A 15,172-nucleotide genomic window follows, 5' to 3' on the forward strand; every position below is an offset into this window, starting at 1 on the left:
CGCACTCTTCTGGTTTTCTAGCATTAATGTAGCTGTCGGTTTGAATTTCAATCTTGAATTATGTCTGTTGACATAATTTCATAGTGCTGACTTCAATTGTTTAGGATTACTGTTTTGAGCGACATAAGGAAATCAATTCTTTTCTCTATGGTTAGTAAATGCCATTCAAGTGCATTTTAATGCATGTAGGAAGCCATAAGGCAAAGTAATTACCTATAATATAGTCTGATTCAAAAAACAACCATTCTTAATTACTGGCATATTAGAACAAAAACTATCTTATTTATTTTAAATTTATTACTACATATTTAATAAACCAATGAAAATATTTCCTGAAATTTAAGAATGGTATTTCAATTACAAAAATCAATGCTTTTAAAACCATAACCGTGTAGTTTGCTTTTGGAATAACATGTGACAACAAATTGCTTAGTTTCATTCCTTTATTTCGATAAACAGTCCAACTTAACTTACTATTCATACAAAATACGAAATGTAAGTATATAAAAATTCCATTGGGAAAAATACCCCTTTATTTTTATAAAAAAACAACTAGAAATGAAAAAGTAAGAGTAATTTTCATATTTTAAGGAAAGGAACAAAACACTGTATGTTTCCAATCGAGCTGAACAATGGCAAGACCCAACACAACAGAAGCTTTAACAAAAAGCAAAATTCAATCAAGCCCAAAATTAGTACAAAGAAACCAGAACAAAAACAACAAAAAAAAGAAGGCACCAGATGATAACATGTATTTTTAAAGACTGCTGGGTCAAATCATTAAGAAAAATATTTATATAAGTCATTAACACTCATAATTAGAGTGTCATATAAATCTGAGTGAAACTGCTAAGTAGAAATCACTAGAAGTCCAGGTGCTTCTTGCCGATGGCCATAGCACCACATCCTGAGCTCAGCAGTTTGGCGGATTCTGCCAGATCCTGTTTGCTTGCGCGGCTCACTGTGTCTGACAAGTCTGGAGGCAAATGCAGTCGCTGTGGCAGGAGATTTTCAGGAGGGAGAGAGACGGGGAGAGAGAGAGGGAAGAAAGCGAGAGAGGAAAAAACAGGGAGGGGGAGGAAAAAAAAAGAATAATTGCAGTAGAATTTATTTTCCATAGCATATTTCAAAACGCAGTCTTCTTCCTGGCTGATCAACATTTACTCACACAAATAAAACACTTCCTAGACACTTTTAGGCTGACGTGGAAACAGTTTTGTATGTTTTCAGTATATTGGATTCTGGAAATTGGAATAGATTTTTCCTCATGAAAATTTTCTAAAAAACCCCCAAATTTGCTCAAAGTATTTAATTGTATCTGTGGGCACTCTTCCTTCAAAAACAAACGGTTTGCCTGTATGTTAACCCCTACAACATTCCTTTGATTTCTATGGCATTACACTAGCAATAGCATAGTTTTATTTCAAACATGCATACTTTGCGGCAGAGTCTGAAAATAAACGATGTGATGGTCCAAAGATGGAGAGGGCTCACCCTGGTCACAGCATTATTCTTCTAGAGTATTTCTCCTTCATATTCTACTGTCATTTTTTAATAAAACCAAGCAGTGATAGCGGTTGCATTTGTGTAAGGCAATCAGATATCCTAATCAAAACTTGCCATCCCTTGTGAGTTGTAGGAACATTACATCCATTTTACAGATGAGGAAACTGAGACACAAGCTACACGGTTGTCCACAAGCACACAGTCCTTGCATAATAAACCTTATTTTTAAATTTGAAAAAAATAACTCTCCCTCTGAGGATCTTATACACTGGAGATATATAAAAGACATGACATTACCATTTAGCTTGTGTAAAGTAAGGTGAAAATTAATGTAAGACCGAGACTTTACTTAGTTAATTACTGGCTCGCTTTTGGACAGAGTGAGGTACTGAAAGCCGGTCAGATGAGACTGTTGAGCAGCTTCTACCCAGTGCAATAATTTATGAAACTGGTATCATGAAAGGAGCATATTTCTTGAAAGATTTAGTAGGCAAAGGCTAAACTGTGTGGCTCTTCTTTTAAAATGCACACACTTCTGAGGGGAACAGGATAACAACAGTAATGGCTGCAAAACTCTATTAGGAGGCCACGTGGACTATCCTTATTCTCTGCTTTTGCTACGTTTTCGCTTTTATCACAACACATAAATACAGCTGCCTTTTATTCAATACTCGTAGGATAAGAATTCAATTCAAAAGCGTAAGAAATATCTGTATTTACAGCAAGCAGGCTGACTGTTCAATTCATTGCTGGCTTTGAGATTGTGCAATTAGGCATAACTTGAGAGGTGCTCCAACGCGCTTCCTACCACCAGCCACTCCTGGTGGTGGGCAGCGCAGGGAGAAGAACATGTACTGGGTGGTTGTCTTCTCCAAGGGAAGGAAATGCATAAAGTAACGCATGTGGATCAGGAAAGCCTGTGCCCAGGGGGAGACGACATACCTCAGGGTGGAAATAGGAGAAATGTGTGTATTTATTTGTAATGCTTTGCCTATGAAACACAATTTATGTATCAACCCCCCCCCCCCCCCCATATACTATTTAGTAACTATGCAGCTCACACATTCCACCGTATTAAAATCAGTGCTGTGGTACAGTATTTTTCACTTACAGTTCTTCCCATATTCCTAAGAAGGTGAAGCACGGCTGTGGATGTGAACTGTGGTCCATGAGGCCTCATTTCTACATCACCACAATATAAACTAGGGCACGCGCCCATCTTGTTTGTCTGCTGAGAAAAACATTTGCTAGGAAAGAGCTGATGTACAACCTGGATTGTATGAGGGGGGCTGTAACCACTGGAAAACGAAGGATGAGGAAAAGCTGGGAAGTGCAAATCTTTCAGTCACATTTTCTGTCCCAGAAAAAGTGTAGAGTACTCTGCTAGCAGGGTACAGGGTATCTGGTATGTGGGAGGTGGAGAGACAAGTGAACTAATCCAACCTTCTCCCAATCACCGTTAGTATCATCCAGGGAGCGGGAGAAGCGGCTTCCTTTAGGGGAGAGGTATGACCGCTGTCTTCTTCCTGCCATTACTGACCTCTTTGCCAAGTCTGCCAAATGGATTCAGAGCAAGGTGATGAAGAGCGAACAGAATCGAGACCCAACAAACTCATCTTATTCAGGAACTAACCAATATCACAGGTGGGGAACAACTGTAAACCCTGCCATACTGGCCTGGACTTAAAAGTGTGGTCAAAAGGAAAAAAAAAATCTTTGATATTTATACAGCCTCTTAGTCAAGGCTGTGTTTGTTTGCTAATGTGTATCATAAACAGAAAATAGATAGAAGAATATAAATTAGCAAAGACTCAGACAGAAAAAGTAAAAATTAAAGATCCTCAGATCGGATGGCGGGACTGAATTAGGCTTGTACAGATGTATTTGTTATGATACAGTGCTTCATTATACACACACATACTCTTCTTCCCCATCTTACCCAGTGAAGAGGATGCACACCGCTCATTTAGTGGCTGGCTATTCAGTATTTTGTTTTCTTGTCACTGTTTACTCTGAACTTTTCTGATGTATTTATTGTACACTATTCAAACCTTGTTCTACAGAGAGAATGGCTTTTCAATAGCACATGTCAGTATATAGCACTTGAATGCTTCACAAATACCCACTGTGTTATTTTCCCAATATTCTCGTGAGATAAGGCAGCAAAGTTACCTCCATTTTAGGGACAGGGAATCAAGGCACATAAAACACATGGCAAAAGGTATCTACTAATTTCAGAAACACAATCTGAGGCATTTAGGACTTGCTTTTCCAGAATGTTTAGCATTGTACAGCGTTTCACATGATCAAATGCTAACTTCATCTGCAGCTGTGGGTGCTTAGTATTTCTTCAAGGACCCCAAGTCAGGCACTCAGAAAGCCAGAGACACAAAATATGAGTACAGAAATAAAAACGCTAGGTTGAAGCGACATGATCACCCAGAATCTTAGTGGTACAGGCAGAGACACATCGTACCTTTCACGATATCCTTCAATCGTCTTAATTACGAGACCATCCCTCCTGCAATCCTTGCCCTCTCTACAATCCCAATTTTCAAACATTACAACAAATTGCTGGTTCTCCAGGAAGCGTATTTCACTGCATGTGCCGCATTCATCCTCAGATCAGACGTATTCTGAACAATAAATAACACTACAGTCCTCTGAAAACAACTGAATATTATCCTGCCTGTAAGATCTGAATCATAGCGCGCGCACACACACACACTACCTCTGAATAAAGCCCAAATAGGCATTTCAAAATATCATTCCTTACATTTTCTGTATGCAGCTTAAAAATATAAACAGCGCCGCAAATATTAATCCTAATAAATATTTTAACACCATTAAAAAATATTCTGAACTGTAAACCACAGGCAAATTGGACATTCATTGCATGGCATTATACAGACATCCACAGGTTAAATAACAGGCCTTTATTTTTGGCACCAATAGGGACATTGCAGTCACTTGAACTAAGGCAGTAAGTGATAGCATGAATAGGCTGTGATCCTCTTTGAACGCCAGCATTACAGAGCCATCAGACATTTTCACAGATATTTGCTGACCACAGAGAAACAATCACATTTAAAGTCCGAGTTTAGGACAAAATGTTTTCTGGTGGACAGCCTTCTCTGCTATTTCTGAGGCTGTGACCTCCATCCCTTTCAATCTCTCTTTCTCTTATCAGTCTAGCAAGAATCAGGCTCATTTTGCCCACATGGGCAATCCCAGTCCTTGGTACCCAGGCCTCCCACCCTGCAACTGGTCTTCATGACAAGAATGCCCCTTCTCTGGCTATTGCACTCCCCAGCCTCTGCCCCAGCCAGTCTCAGATTTCTGCTTCCAAGCTCTTCATTCCCGCTCCTCCCAGTCCTGGCTTTCTCTTGCCTGTTTCTGCCCATATGCCATCCCCTCCTCCCTTTCCTAATGCCTAGGTCCAAATTCAGCGCCAGGCCACCCTTCCTTGCCTCAGCCCCTTGTCTTCCTCATCCCCTGTTTTGCCCTCCTCCTCTTCCCACCTCTTGTTCTTGATCTGCCCTTCTTTCTCCCGCTGGCACTGCTTTCTGTCCCCCTTGCCCCTCTCCTCTGCCCCAGTGCCCCATGTCCAGAGTGCGGCACTGGCACCGGCTCACCTCCCAGTCCCAAAACATCGCTGGAAAAGGGTGAAGCTGCATCAGCAGCACTGAGCGTGCCTGGGTCAAACAGGTGGATTTTCACAGGACAGCAAGAATGCATCCCTGGCATAAATGCGAGACATAAAATTGCGCATTTTCACTTGCTGTTTTCAATAATTGAAGGTTTTCACTAAAACATTCCAGTGCATGGATAAACACAGAACTTCCTGTAGCCTACAGCAAACTGGCAGGGCAACAATATTTTCAGGCAAAACGGTCATAGTCTGGCAAAAGTAAACATGCAAGTGAAAATAGGATCCTATAATCGCCCTCCTTGTGATAACTTCTTAAAGCCCCTATCAAAGAAAGGTAAAGTTTGTCAGTGTGAAAACTAGGGAATGCTGGAGTAAACGTCCTTTGTGCAAAGTTAATTGTATATCTGCATTATTATAGTGTGGTTAATTACATGATCACACACTATTTTCACCCATGCAGGCTGTCAGAAAGGTTTAATCTTAGGGTCTTTAGAGTCAGACTCCAAGCTTCATTCGCTCGATGAAGAAATACCTGGCTATGGAAGAAGGCTGTTACTGTACAAGGCACGGCTCGGGAAGGGGCACGATGACAGTGCTGGTGCTTCCCGCCTGCTCTGTTTCGGGCAGGTCCCGAAGGCTTTGCGGTGATAGGAACAATTACACTGAACCCAGCTAAGCACACAGCTTTAGGGCATGCATTACGAAAGGAAAACAGTTCAGACAAAACTTATTACATACTTTGCCTCTGCTCCTCCCTTTGCCTGAAGAAAACTTCTAATTACTTTATTTGTTCTCAATGAGGTGGGGAAAAAAAGTAGAAGCGGAAGATAAGAATATGTAAAACGAGAGGCCAGAAGGGACACCGAGCAATTGGTCCAGTCCCAGCACAGAGGACCAAATACAGCACCGATGGTTTTCTCACACTGCTCTGCCTTGTACGGCTGGGATGTAAAGACCCAAGTCATGGCTATTGTAGGAACTTCCAGAGGGCTGGTACATTTGGTTGGGGTGTAACCTATTTTTTTAAACCAACAAAATCCCTACTAGACAAAAATATTAGCAAGTGGTTTTGCCAGTGGAGCTTATTGTATCAAGGGGATTGTTTTACAGATTTATTATAAAAAACAGACTTTCCAATGTAAGACTTTTTCTTTTCAGTATTAAGAGGATTGACCGGCAGTTTTCCTAGCAAACCTCTCCTGATGTTGATTACACCTCGGTTACAAAATGCACAGGAACAGTATGCAGGCTTTAACCATCTATAAAAGGGGTTGAAAATAAAGTAAAAATCATATACCTGAACCTAAGTAACCAAGGTCAGGTTAAAAAATGAGACAATGTTAAAGAACTGATTACTGTTCAACTATTCACTTAAGCTACACATATTCTTCCGAGTGATCTACTGGGACTGCATTGTGGAGGCAATGAGTGAAATCAAGTGTTACACCTACATGGTATAAACAAAAATCAGTTCATAAAAGTACTTTTCAGATTTGAGGAAATGTGTGTCTGTACAGATTGTTTTTACACTGGCTGAAATACTCAGAAATAATTGAGGTGGCAGACACTCGAGATACAGCAAAATTTTGTAAAATTAATTGAGGGTTACTAAAAGCACATATTCTGAAAAATGCTTTAAGCGATAAAAAATATAAAAATGTTTAGCAACAATATGATAAGCAGATACGCATATATTGGCAAAAATCTGAACCCAAAGTAATTCTTCTTATTACTCCAAAACCATTATGATATTTTAGTAGCTATTATAAGTGTAATATTGTAGCAAACAAATACATAATAACATGAGTGATGCAAGATCATTGAATCTCATAAAAAAAAAGAGGCGGTAGTTCGTTCTTAATTCGATATGTATTAAAGTAATTCTGTTTAAGTTAACCTTGTGATTCTCCTAAAGTTACAGGAAGCTTTAACAACTGAGCCTAAACTTCCCAAAATTAAACTTAAAAAAAAAAATCTTTACAATTCCATTTATTTGAATCTTTGACCAAAAAAAAATTTGCTTATTAGTCTACTATGGCTGCAGCCCTGCCTTGGGGCAGGGAGATGGGTTAATGACCTTTCTAGATCCCTTCTAGTTCCATTTGCTACAACTCCATGAAGACTGAAGTCACCAAAGCCGAAGGGATTTGGTTTAGGGGGAAGAGGGGGGTGGGGAGAAGAATTTTAGGAATGCTGGGAAAATGAAAGATGCAGACTCCTAGATGGGGAGCTTTATATCCTACTTATTTCTCTTTGAAGCAGAACTCTCGCTGTTCCACAAAGCCCACACAAGAGAGAACAGGAACAGTCTGTGGAATAGAGGCCGAGTTCCTGTTACTGTTTGCTCTTCTGCTTATGATGCCCATGAGGCACCCCTTGCATTATGTTTTCCTTTCTACGTCTTTGTATTATTACCTCATTTATAACTGCCAGTAATTATTTCTATTAACACAGTACCTAGGAAAAGACTTCAGCATTTTTGTAGGTATCACGAAAAAGGTGGGGTTTAAGGAGAAATCATCAGGAGGTTAGTAATGTAACTTTATAAAACCTCCTCTTAAAGAACCCCGTTTCTTGCTTGAAAATGATCTAACTGTCAAGGATGCGGAGGCCTTTGGAACTGAAACCAAGGAATTCACATCTCAAGGAAAGAGGGAGCCAGCGGAGAGATGCCAAATTACTCCACAGCCACTGAGCTGTCTCTTTAGAAGACAGTCCTGAACAGGAGGCTTTAGCTGCCTGTGCTCACAGCCAGCTGTGATGCAGTGCAGCTGTGCACCCCCAAACTGGGCTGCTGGGACAGAAAGAGCTCTGCAAGAAGAAGGTGGCAAAGGTCTGTCCTGTGCTCTGCTCAGGCCCCGGCCATTGTCCTGCACCACCGCTGTGCCAGGGCTGACCATGGAGCTTGCTGCTCCAGGTATGATCCTCACCTGTTGCCCTGACTTCTCAGCTTGAGAGTGGACTTGTCTCCTAACTATGGATTTGTCTGGCAGTCCTCAGGACTGGTGGTTGGCCCTGGGTACCTTCACTGAACCTGTTCTCCTCTTCTTATTTGGGCAGTGGGGGAAGGATTTAATAGTGGTGGCTGAGCCCGTCAGGGACATTGGGTATACCTTCAATGAAACGGCAGCACGTGGCACTCATTCTCTACGGTGCCCTGAGCCACAGCTTCAAGGCCATTGCAATATGAAGTGAAAGAGGTCCGAATGAACGGGGTTACTTGATGTCCACACAGGTCACATCTTGCATTTCTAACCGAGGTAGCTGCCAAATGGTTACAAACTCCTTAAGAGAGACATGTTTCAGGAGCATCTTAGTCTTGTCAGTCAATGATTTTACTGCTTTCTTAACAGCTCATCATCAACTAACAAGTAACTAATTGGTCTTCTCGGCAAAACCAAATTACTACATTTGGGCTTAATATAAACACAAAGATGTGCAGGTATGAAACTAAGTTTCTTCTAGAGACAAGAGTTTGTTCAAACATTTGACATGGAGGTGACTGTAAGTTTTGGCCTCTTCCCTTGCCAAGTTTGCCAATTGAGAGACACTAGACGTGTATTACGAGGAAATGATTTATATTTTATATGACACGTAGTCTACTGAAGTGACATCACTTATATTGACATAACTTCGTAACGACTCATATGTAAACCTGACAATACCACTATGAAAAGATATAACATTCTTATTAATGTCACAAAATCTAAAAATACTTCTGAGTTAACGTAAGTTCACTTCTCAATGGCGAAACAGTAAGCCTTTTACCACTGCTGACATTGTAAGCTCTCACAGCAAGGACTCAAAAGTCACTCCAACCAGCATAGAACCTTGTCAGGCAGAAATCATGAGAGAGTCCGGAAATTTGGTTACGACTACTGTCTCACAATCTATGTTTATCTTGTGGAGAGAATGGTGCCAAGCTATCCTCCCGTAACTCCATTTAGGTCCTAGACGAACTATTTTTAAACCCACTTACTATGAATCTCTCACATTCCTGTTCACATTACAGTTTTCTCAGTATTTTAACAAATTCAGGAGACAAGTTGGTAACTATTTTTCTGTATAATGGACATGAACTCAGTTTCTTCTTGTTCTGCTATACTGACAGATGCTACATTACCATTTTTAAATCACAGCAATGGATACATTTTCTAAACTGGTTATAAAGACAAGAGACTTGACTTTTAAAAAGAACATTCTAAAATTTTTTCTACTTTTCAGGTAACTGTGATTGACTTAAAACTAATCACAACTATATCAACCCATGTTAAAATAAGCACATCTACCATACGCATTTCCTATTTCTTTTTTTTAAGTTGAAGCATAATCTGAGCCGTCAAAATTAATTATTGTTAACATCAGGTGTTGAGAGAAGGCTTCCACTAAGAATAGCTGATAAATATACTTCTACCTACATATCCCTGTCTGTCTGCTAAAGGACACATTGCTAATATGAAAATAATTTTTTATATATAGCTAATACTACTTAAAATACTTGAACACAATTATAAAACTCTTATTTCCCATCACTTACAGAGTATAAAATAAAACAAGGATAATTCTTGCTTTCACCTCATTTGTAGGACAGTGGTATGTTGCTGTGGGTTCCCAACACTACCAAGAGGTTATTAAAATAGTGACTTTAAAGACACCCGGCAAAATTAAGAACCATTAATAAACCCACTTCCTCTTGTGCCACATTTTGTAAAAGCTATGCTATGTTTCAGAATGCTGAATCTTAATATGTGCCTCTTCAGTGCAGCTTTCCAGTGTATCTGCATTACAGAAGTAATATGATATTATCCAGGAGAATTCAATTCAAACTGTGCTGATTTGTTGGGATGCGCCGATGGTACTGTTTCTGTTTTCTGACCAGAAAACTATGCAAAGTACTTAAAATCTGAATTCCTGAGACTGAATTTAAAACCCAGTTTACTTAAACACTGGCTGTTGCAAAGAAGAAATCTTTCAGAGATCATTCGTACCAATGGAATCCTATTCTATGCATGTTTATGTAAAATGAATCCCTGGGGGATTTCAGATAGCTGAAGAAGTTCCAGTAACACGTGAGTAGAGACAGGTGAGTTTTCATATGTGCAGCATTAGTCGCTACTTTTTAGCAACAGGAAAGGAAACAACAGACAATTTTCTGAACAAACTCTTTCATTCCAAAGGAAAACTTCAAGATGTGTTAAAGATGATTTGCTACATGTGAAGGCGCACGGTAGAAAGACAAAAATATCAGGAAGATTTATCTTCTCTGACGCTTGAGAATGCCGATGGAGGGCTCTAAATCACACGTACAAGTAACAGACCCACTCCATGTTATAACTGGAGTCTCCGCATAATGAAGCAGCTTCCCATGTAATAAAGGGGGCTGGATTAATCAGTGACGGTTAGAGACTATCCAGGGACTACAGCTGTTCAACTGCTCGTCTGATCCAAAATTCAGAGAAATACATGGTAATCTCCAACCAGAACTGTACTAAATATTTACACAGCATACTACTGTAATACTCACTGATCAGCTCTTACCAAGCACATATTGAAAGACTGTCTCTGTCCTGAAGAGTTTACAGTCTGAATACACAAAGTGGGTAAAAAGGAAGAAGTGAAAGATAAAATATCCAGGAACAATGAAAAATGTCATGATGTATAAATACTGTATTAATGCCATTAATGCCAAAGCTTTTTTTCCCTTCTAACTGAAAAAAATGTTCTATGATAAAGAGCACCCTGCATAGAGAGGCAAGTGGAAGAGAACAGGGAAGAAATTAAGTGACAAAGAGCTGAAGAGAAGACGGAGTGAAGAAAGTGAAAGATGGAGGGCAGGAGGAGATATATTATCTAGGTGCGTTATAGTTGAGATTGGAATACATTGTCTAAAAGCTGAAGGGAAATTCCATTCTAAATTCAAAGAGTAGTTCATGAGTTTGATGGTATGATCTATGGCCAAAGCAAGCAGACTAACATTTCTCTTGTAGATCTGTTCTTTTTGCTGAATTTCTCCTCCCTGGGCTTACGTAAGAGGAGTGTGGGACCCGTGATGCAAGTCTGAGTAATTCCAGGGCTCTCAGGATAGTCCGGACGGATGCTGATGTTAATGTCACATTCTCTTCCCTGATGGATTCATTCAACCTTAATGCAGCTGTCTACAAGTCAGCCATTCAGTCTAACCTGACTATATTACATACTCGGGATGAGATGAATCATCCTTGCAAATACTTGCCCATCTCTGCTGATTATTCAGGAAACCTGGATGGCTAGCTTAAACGAAATTCTTAACTGGGAGTGTAAAAGGTCAAGGAGAGGAATTCAGTCCTACAACTGTACGAAGCTTCTCATTGAGTCAATGCCTCCACTGTATCTCCTCTTTCTTTGAATGACATTGCAACATGCCACAAAGTACGTATTTCATATCAAACCACAGATGGCTCACTGGAAATGTTCCAGAGTTGCTGGCGAAGCCCGCGCTGCTCTACAACAACTTGGGTCTCTCTACCGGGAAGCTTGAGAAGTGTTCAAGACACTGTGTGTACAAACAAAAGCTGTGTAAGTGAGGAGGGGGGAGAAATAGCAGAGAAAGAAGCATCTGTTCTAGGAGGTCCAACATATTGCAATGTTACTGTCACCCTCTAAAATTTCAGCTAATATGGAAAACTAGCCAAATAATTGAGTTTGCATCCAAAGCTATCTGTTAGCGTTCACTATCAAGCTTCTGTCTTAGTTTAAATATTTTGTTAAGTTTCAGAAAACAAATTAATACACCCATTTAAAAACCACCATTTAATCTCAGGGTGTGCAACAACACACATAACTGATAAAATGTTCTGCTTCTTGATAAAATTGTCCAGACAGATTTCAACCCTGCACAGAAAGGTTATGCTCCAAGACAGGTAACTTGCACTGGCAAGTCTCCATTACAAGTGCATTTCAATGCCCGATTTGCCCACTCAAAAGAGAGAGACAACAGAAATGCAAACAGACTTCTGAACAGTTCTGCCAGCTATTGCTGAAATACACATTGCCTACAAGCTTCCACTGATTTCAAGTATCTGGTCTGTATAGATCCCATGAAATTTAGAGTTTAATGAAGTGCTTTCCGAAGAAGAACGGGAGGAAACAGGAGCTGCTCTGAGAATGCGGACCAGCCCAGCTGTGGGCTGCCCCACTACTGCCTTGGTGGTTCTCTTAGATTTTGTATACGTTGACAATGCTAATTTCCTCCTATACATCAGTTGCAGAAGTTGTGTGTACAAACACAAGCACAATACGTAAGGATACATGCAAATGCCCACACTACTTATGACTGCACGCGGGTTACCAATAATGGCCAACGTGTCCACCTACAGGAACTCACCAAGGCACTCAGGACCGCTCTAGAAAGCACCGAGACCCTGGGGAGCGGTATTGTTTTACATTCGCCTACACAACGCAAACCACCCATACAGTATGTCCCTGAATGCCTCTGTTTCAAGAGACCAGAGTCACAGGTTTGGCAAGTTGCTGGTGATGAAGAAGGAGTGCGCAGGGGGGCAAAGTGTAAATGCTAGCTGGGGGGGGATTGTTTTATACTGGGAGGAGCCCTATGCTTAGTAGTCTATTACTTTTTTAGGTCAGCTAGAATTAGAAAATTTCCATTGCTAGGCAGCCCAGCGCATCTGTGAAGCATTTCTGGGCGTTCAGACCTGAAGCACGCGCTGCCCAAAGGGAAGATTCATTACCCTGGCAGCTTACCCGGCCCCCCAGTCCCTCCCCCCGACGGCACACGGGCTTCGGCAACGGGAAAGCGCCTTAACTTCCTGCAGAAACATATTACATGACCAGAACACAACAATTAGCACATTTGTAAAGCTTCAGGGATAGGAACAATTTAATAGCTTTTTGAAGCAGACTAATTTTCTGGAGCTTTTAATCTTTTTTTTTTATTATTTTGCTTTTCATGCATGGACAAGTTCCTCTTTGCTACAGGTATTTTCTGAGTCTGCCTGGCAGGATTATTACGTGTAGAGAAACACAAATTATTCAATCACTTTAAAACAGTGCTGGAGAAATGAAAAAGTGCTATGTAAGTGCAAACTGTTATTACTAATCTCTGTTTTAAAAGCAAGTATCATTCAGATAGATAAATGTATTGCTGGTTTACAAGATTTTGCACATTTACAAACAAGGCTGCTACGCAGCCGACCAGTTTATGTCTGCAGCTTTTCACAAACTAGAAACTTCAGCTCTGCAATGGTAAATGCCACTGTCAGATGCTCCACGGTAAGGCAAAGACCAGGCCAGAAGAGAAAAAAAAATACATTTCTGCTATCATTGTCTTCTCACCCAAAAAACTGGCACTGATATAGGAAGCACGTTCAGTTCCTGCAACTCCCAGGTGAAGATGTAGACATATAATTAATATTTTAATATCTCTTATTTTCAGTACTGATCCCCCATGACGCATGAGGGCTACAGTTTAAAACTCCAGCTAACAAAGCCTTTTGTAGCATTACTACCAAATAATCTTAAGACTTCAGAAATGACTGAAGTGTAATTTAATATCCGTAATATCAGATCAACCTGTTTTGGTATGAAAACACACTGTGGCATATTTTTACTCAGTGAGTGATACTGCTTATACAAAAAAAAAAAAAAAGGCATTGGTGATGAAGTGGTCATGTTGACTACCCTTTGGCAAACCCATGCTTTAAAGGGAGTTTAAGCAAGGAATAAGAAGTTTCTGGGGAAAGGTTAAAAGACAGGTAATGCTAATTCCTTTTTAAATGACTCTAAGACAGTAGGATTCAGTGTAAACTGAAACAAATATATTAAATATGAATGACAGAAACCGGTATCACATTAAATGCAAGACTTCTGTGAGTAATTGAGATTAAAATAAACATTACTATTTATCTGGAAGTTGGGGGGGAAGACTGAACAGTTGAGCAGATTCCTACATCAAAAATGTGTTTTGTACAGAAACCATATGTCAAATTATAGTTATTTGCTTTACAGCTGTTTCTAGCAGTTATTTAGTTTTGTACTTTTCATGTGTCAGTATTTTTTTTTCATTTCAATTCTTTATTCCCCACTACAAGTAAGTCTCTTCAGAGCAATAAGATCTTTAAAATCCCTTTAGTGTTTAGAAATGTCAACAATTCAGTAGACTATACTTGATGAATAGGCCAGATAGAAAAACCTGCCTCAAGTTTTTATCTCAAGAGAAGTAAGGTGCTTTGAAGAGCACTTGATTTGAGATTTAGAAGCCTGCTGCTATTCAGCCAGCCACTCTTGAGAGCTGTTAAGTCCTGACCCATACCATGAAAACACGTTGGAGGGAGGGAAGAAGTATCGGTGAGAAATAATTTTGTACTCCCTGTATAATTATTTCTTCTAAATACAATTTAAACATTTCTTCCTATAAATAAGTAAAAAACTCCCTTACACCAGGCAACCTTATCAGACGATCTTATTTGAATATTTTGAATGTAGCGGGAACTTGCCAGGGGGAACAGCCACAGCACTGGAAAAAGATGAGGCTCTAAAGGAAAAAAAAATATCTAAATGTTTTTTTCCATTTGAATAGATGCCACTGGCATATTAAAGCTTCGTATTTTTGACAAGAGACATAGAAAACAAAGAAGTTTTCACTTCAAAATATGCAGTGGAAGAACATGAAATGGTTTGGTTTGCTATAATTATAAAAAATATTTTTTTCGTCTTTCACTGTCGCTTCCACAGTCTACAACCAATTTCAATACCAGACTACAATGAGTTCATTCAACATTATAAAGCAATCAATTTAAGATATGTGCACACCAATAATAATATCAGATAAAAAGTAAGCCAAACTGTAAGTGAATCCGTTTACATGAATATCTATTCTTAACTTTATTGTGCTTGCGCATGTGTTCTCTCACTCCACAGTACTTCACCTTGATAACTGGTTCCTTGAATAAGAACTTAGTTAATAACCTAATAGCAACTGGCCACGTTATTTGGGCAAATGTCTCATCAGTGTCTTCT

At 39.7% G+C, this 15,172-nt stretch overlaps 1 protein-coding gene across 1 annotated transcript in view; it reads right to left on the reverse strand.

Moving 5' to 3' along the window:
* Positions 1-863: 863 nt before the first annotated feature.
* The window catches only part of ELP4 (elongator acetyltransferase complex subunit 4), a 170,852-nt gene continuing 156,543 nt past the window's right edge, over positions 864-15,172 (reverse strand). Inside the window, exon 9 of the mRNA XM_009892705.1 lies at positions 864-995. Coding sequence (XP_009891007.1) covers positions 864-995 — 132 coding nt within the window. The remainder of the gene's footprint in view (positions 996-15,172) is intronic.

Source organism: Charadrius vociferus, unplaced genomic scaffold, assembly GCF_000708025.1.
Source record: "Charadrius vociferus isolate BGI_N301 unplaced genomic scaffold, ASM70802v2 scaffold19, whole genome shotgun sequence".
NCBI lineage: Eukaryota > Metazoa > Chordata > Aves > Charadriiformes > Charadriidae > Charadrius > Charadrius vociferus.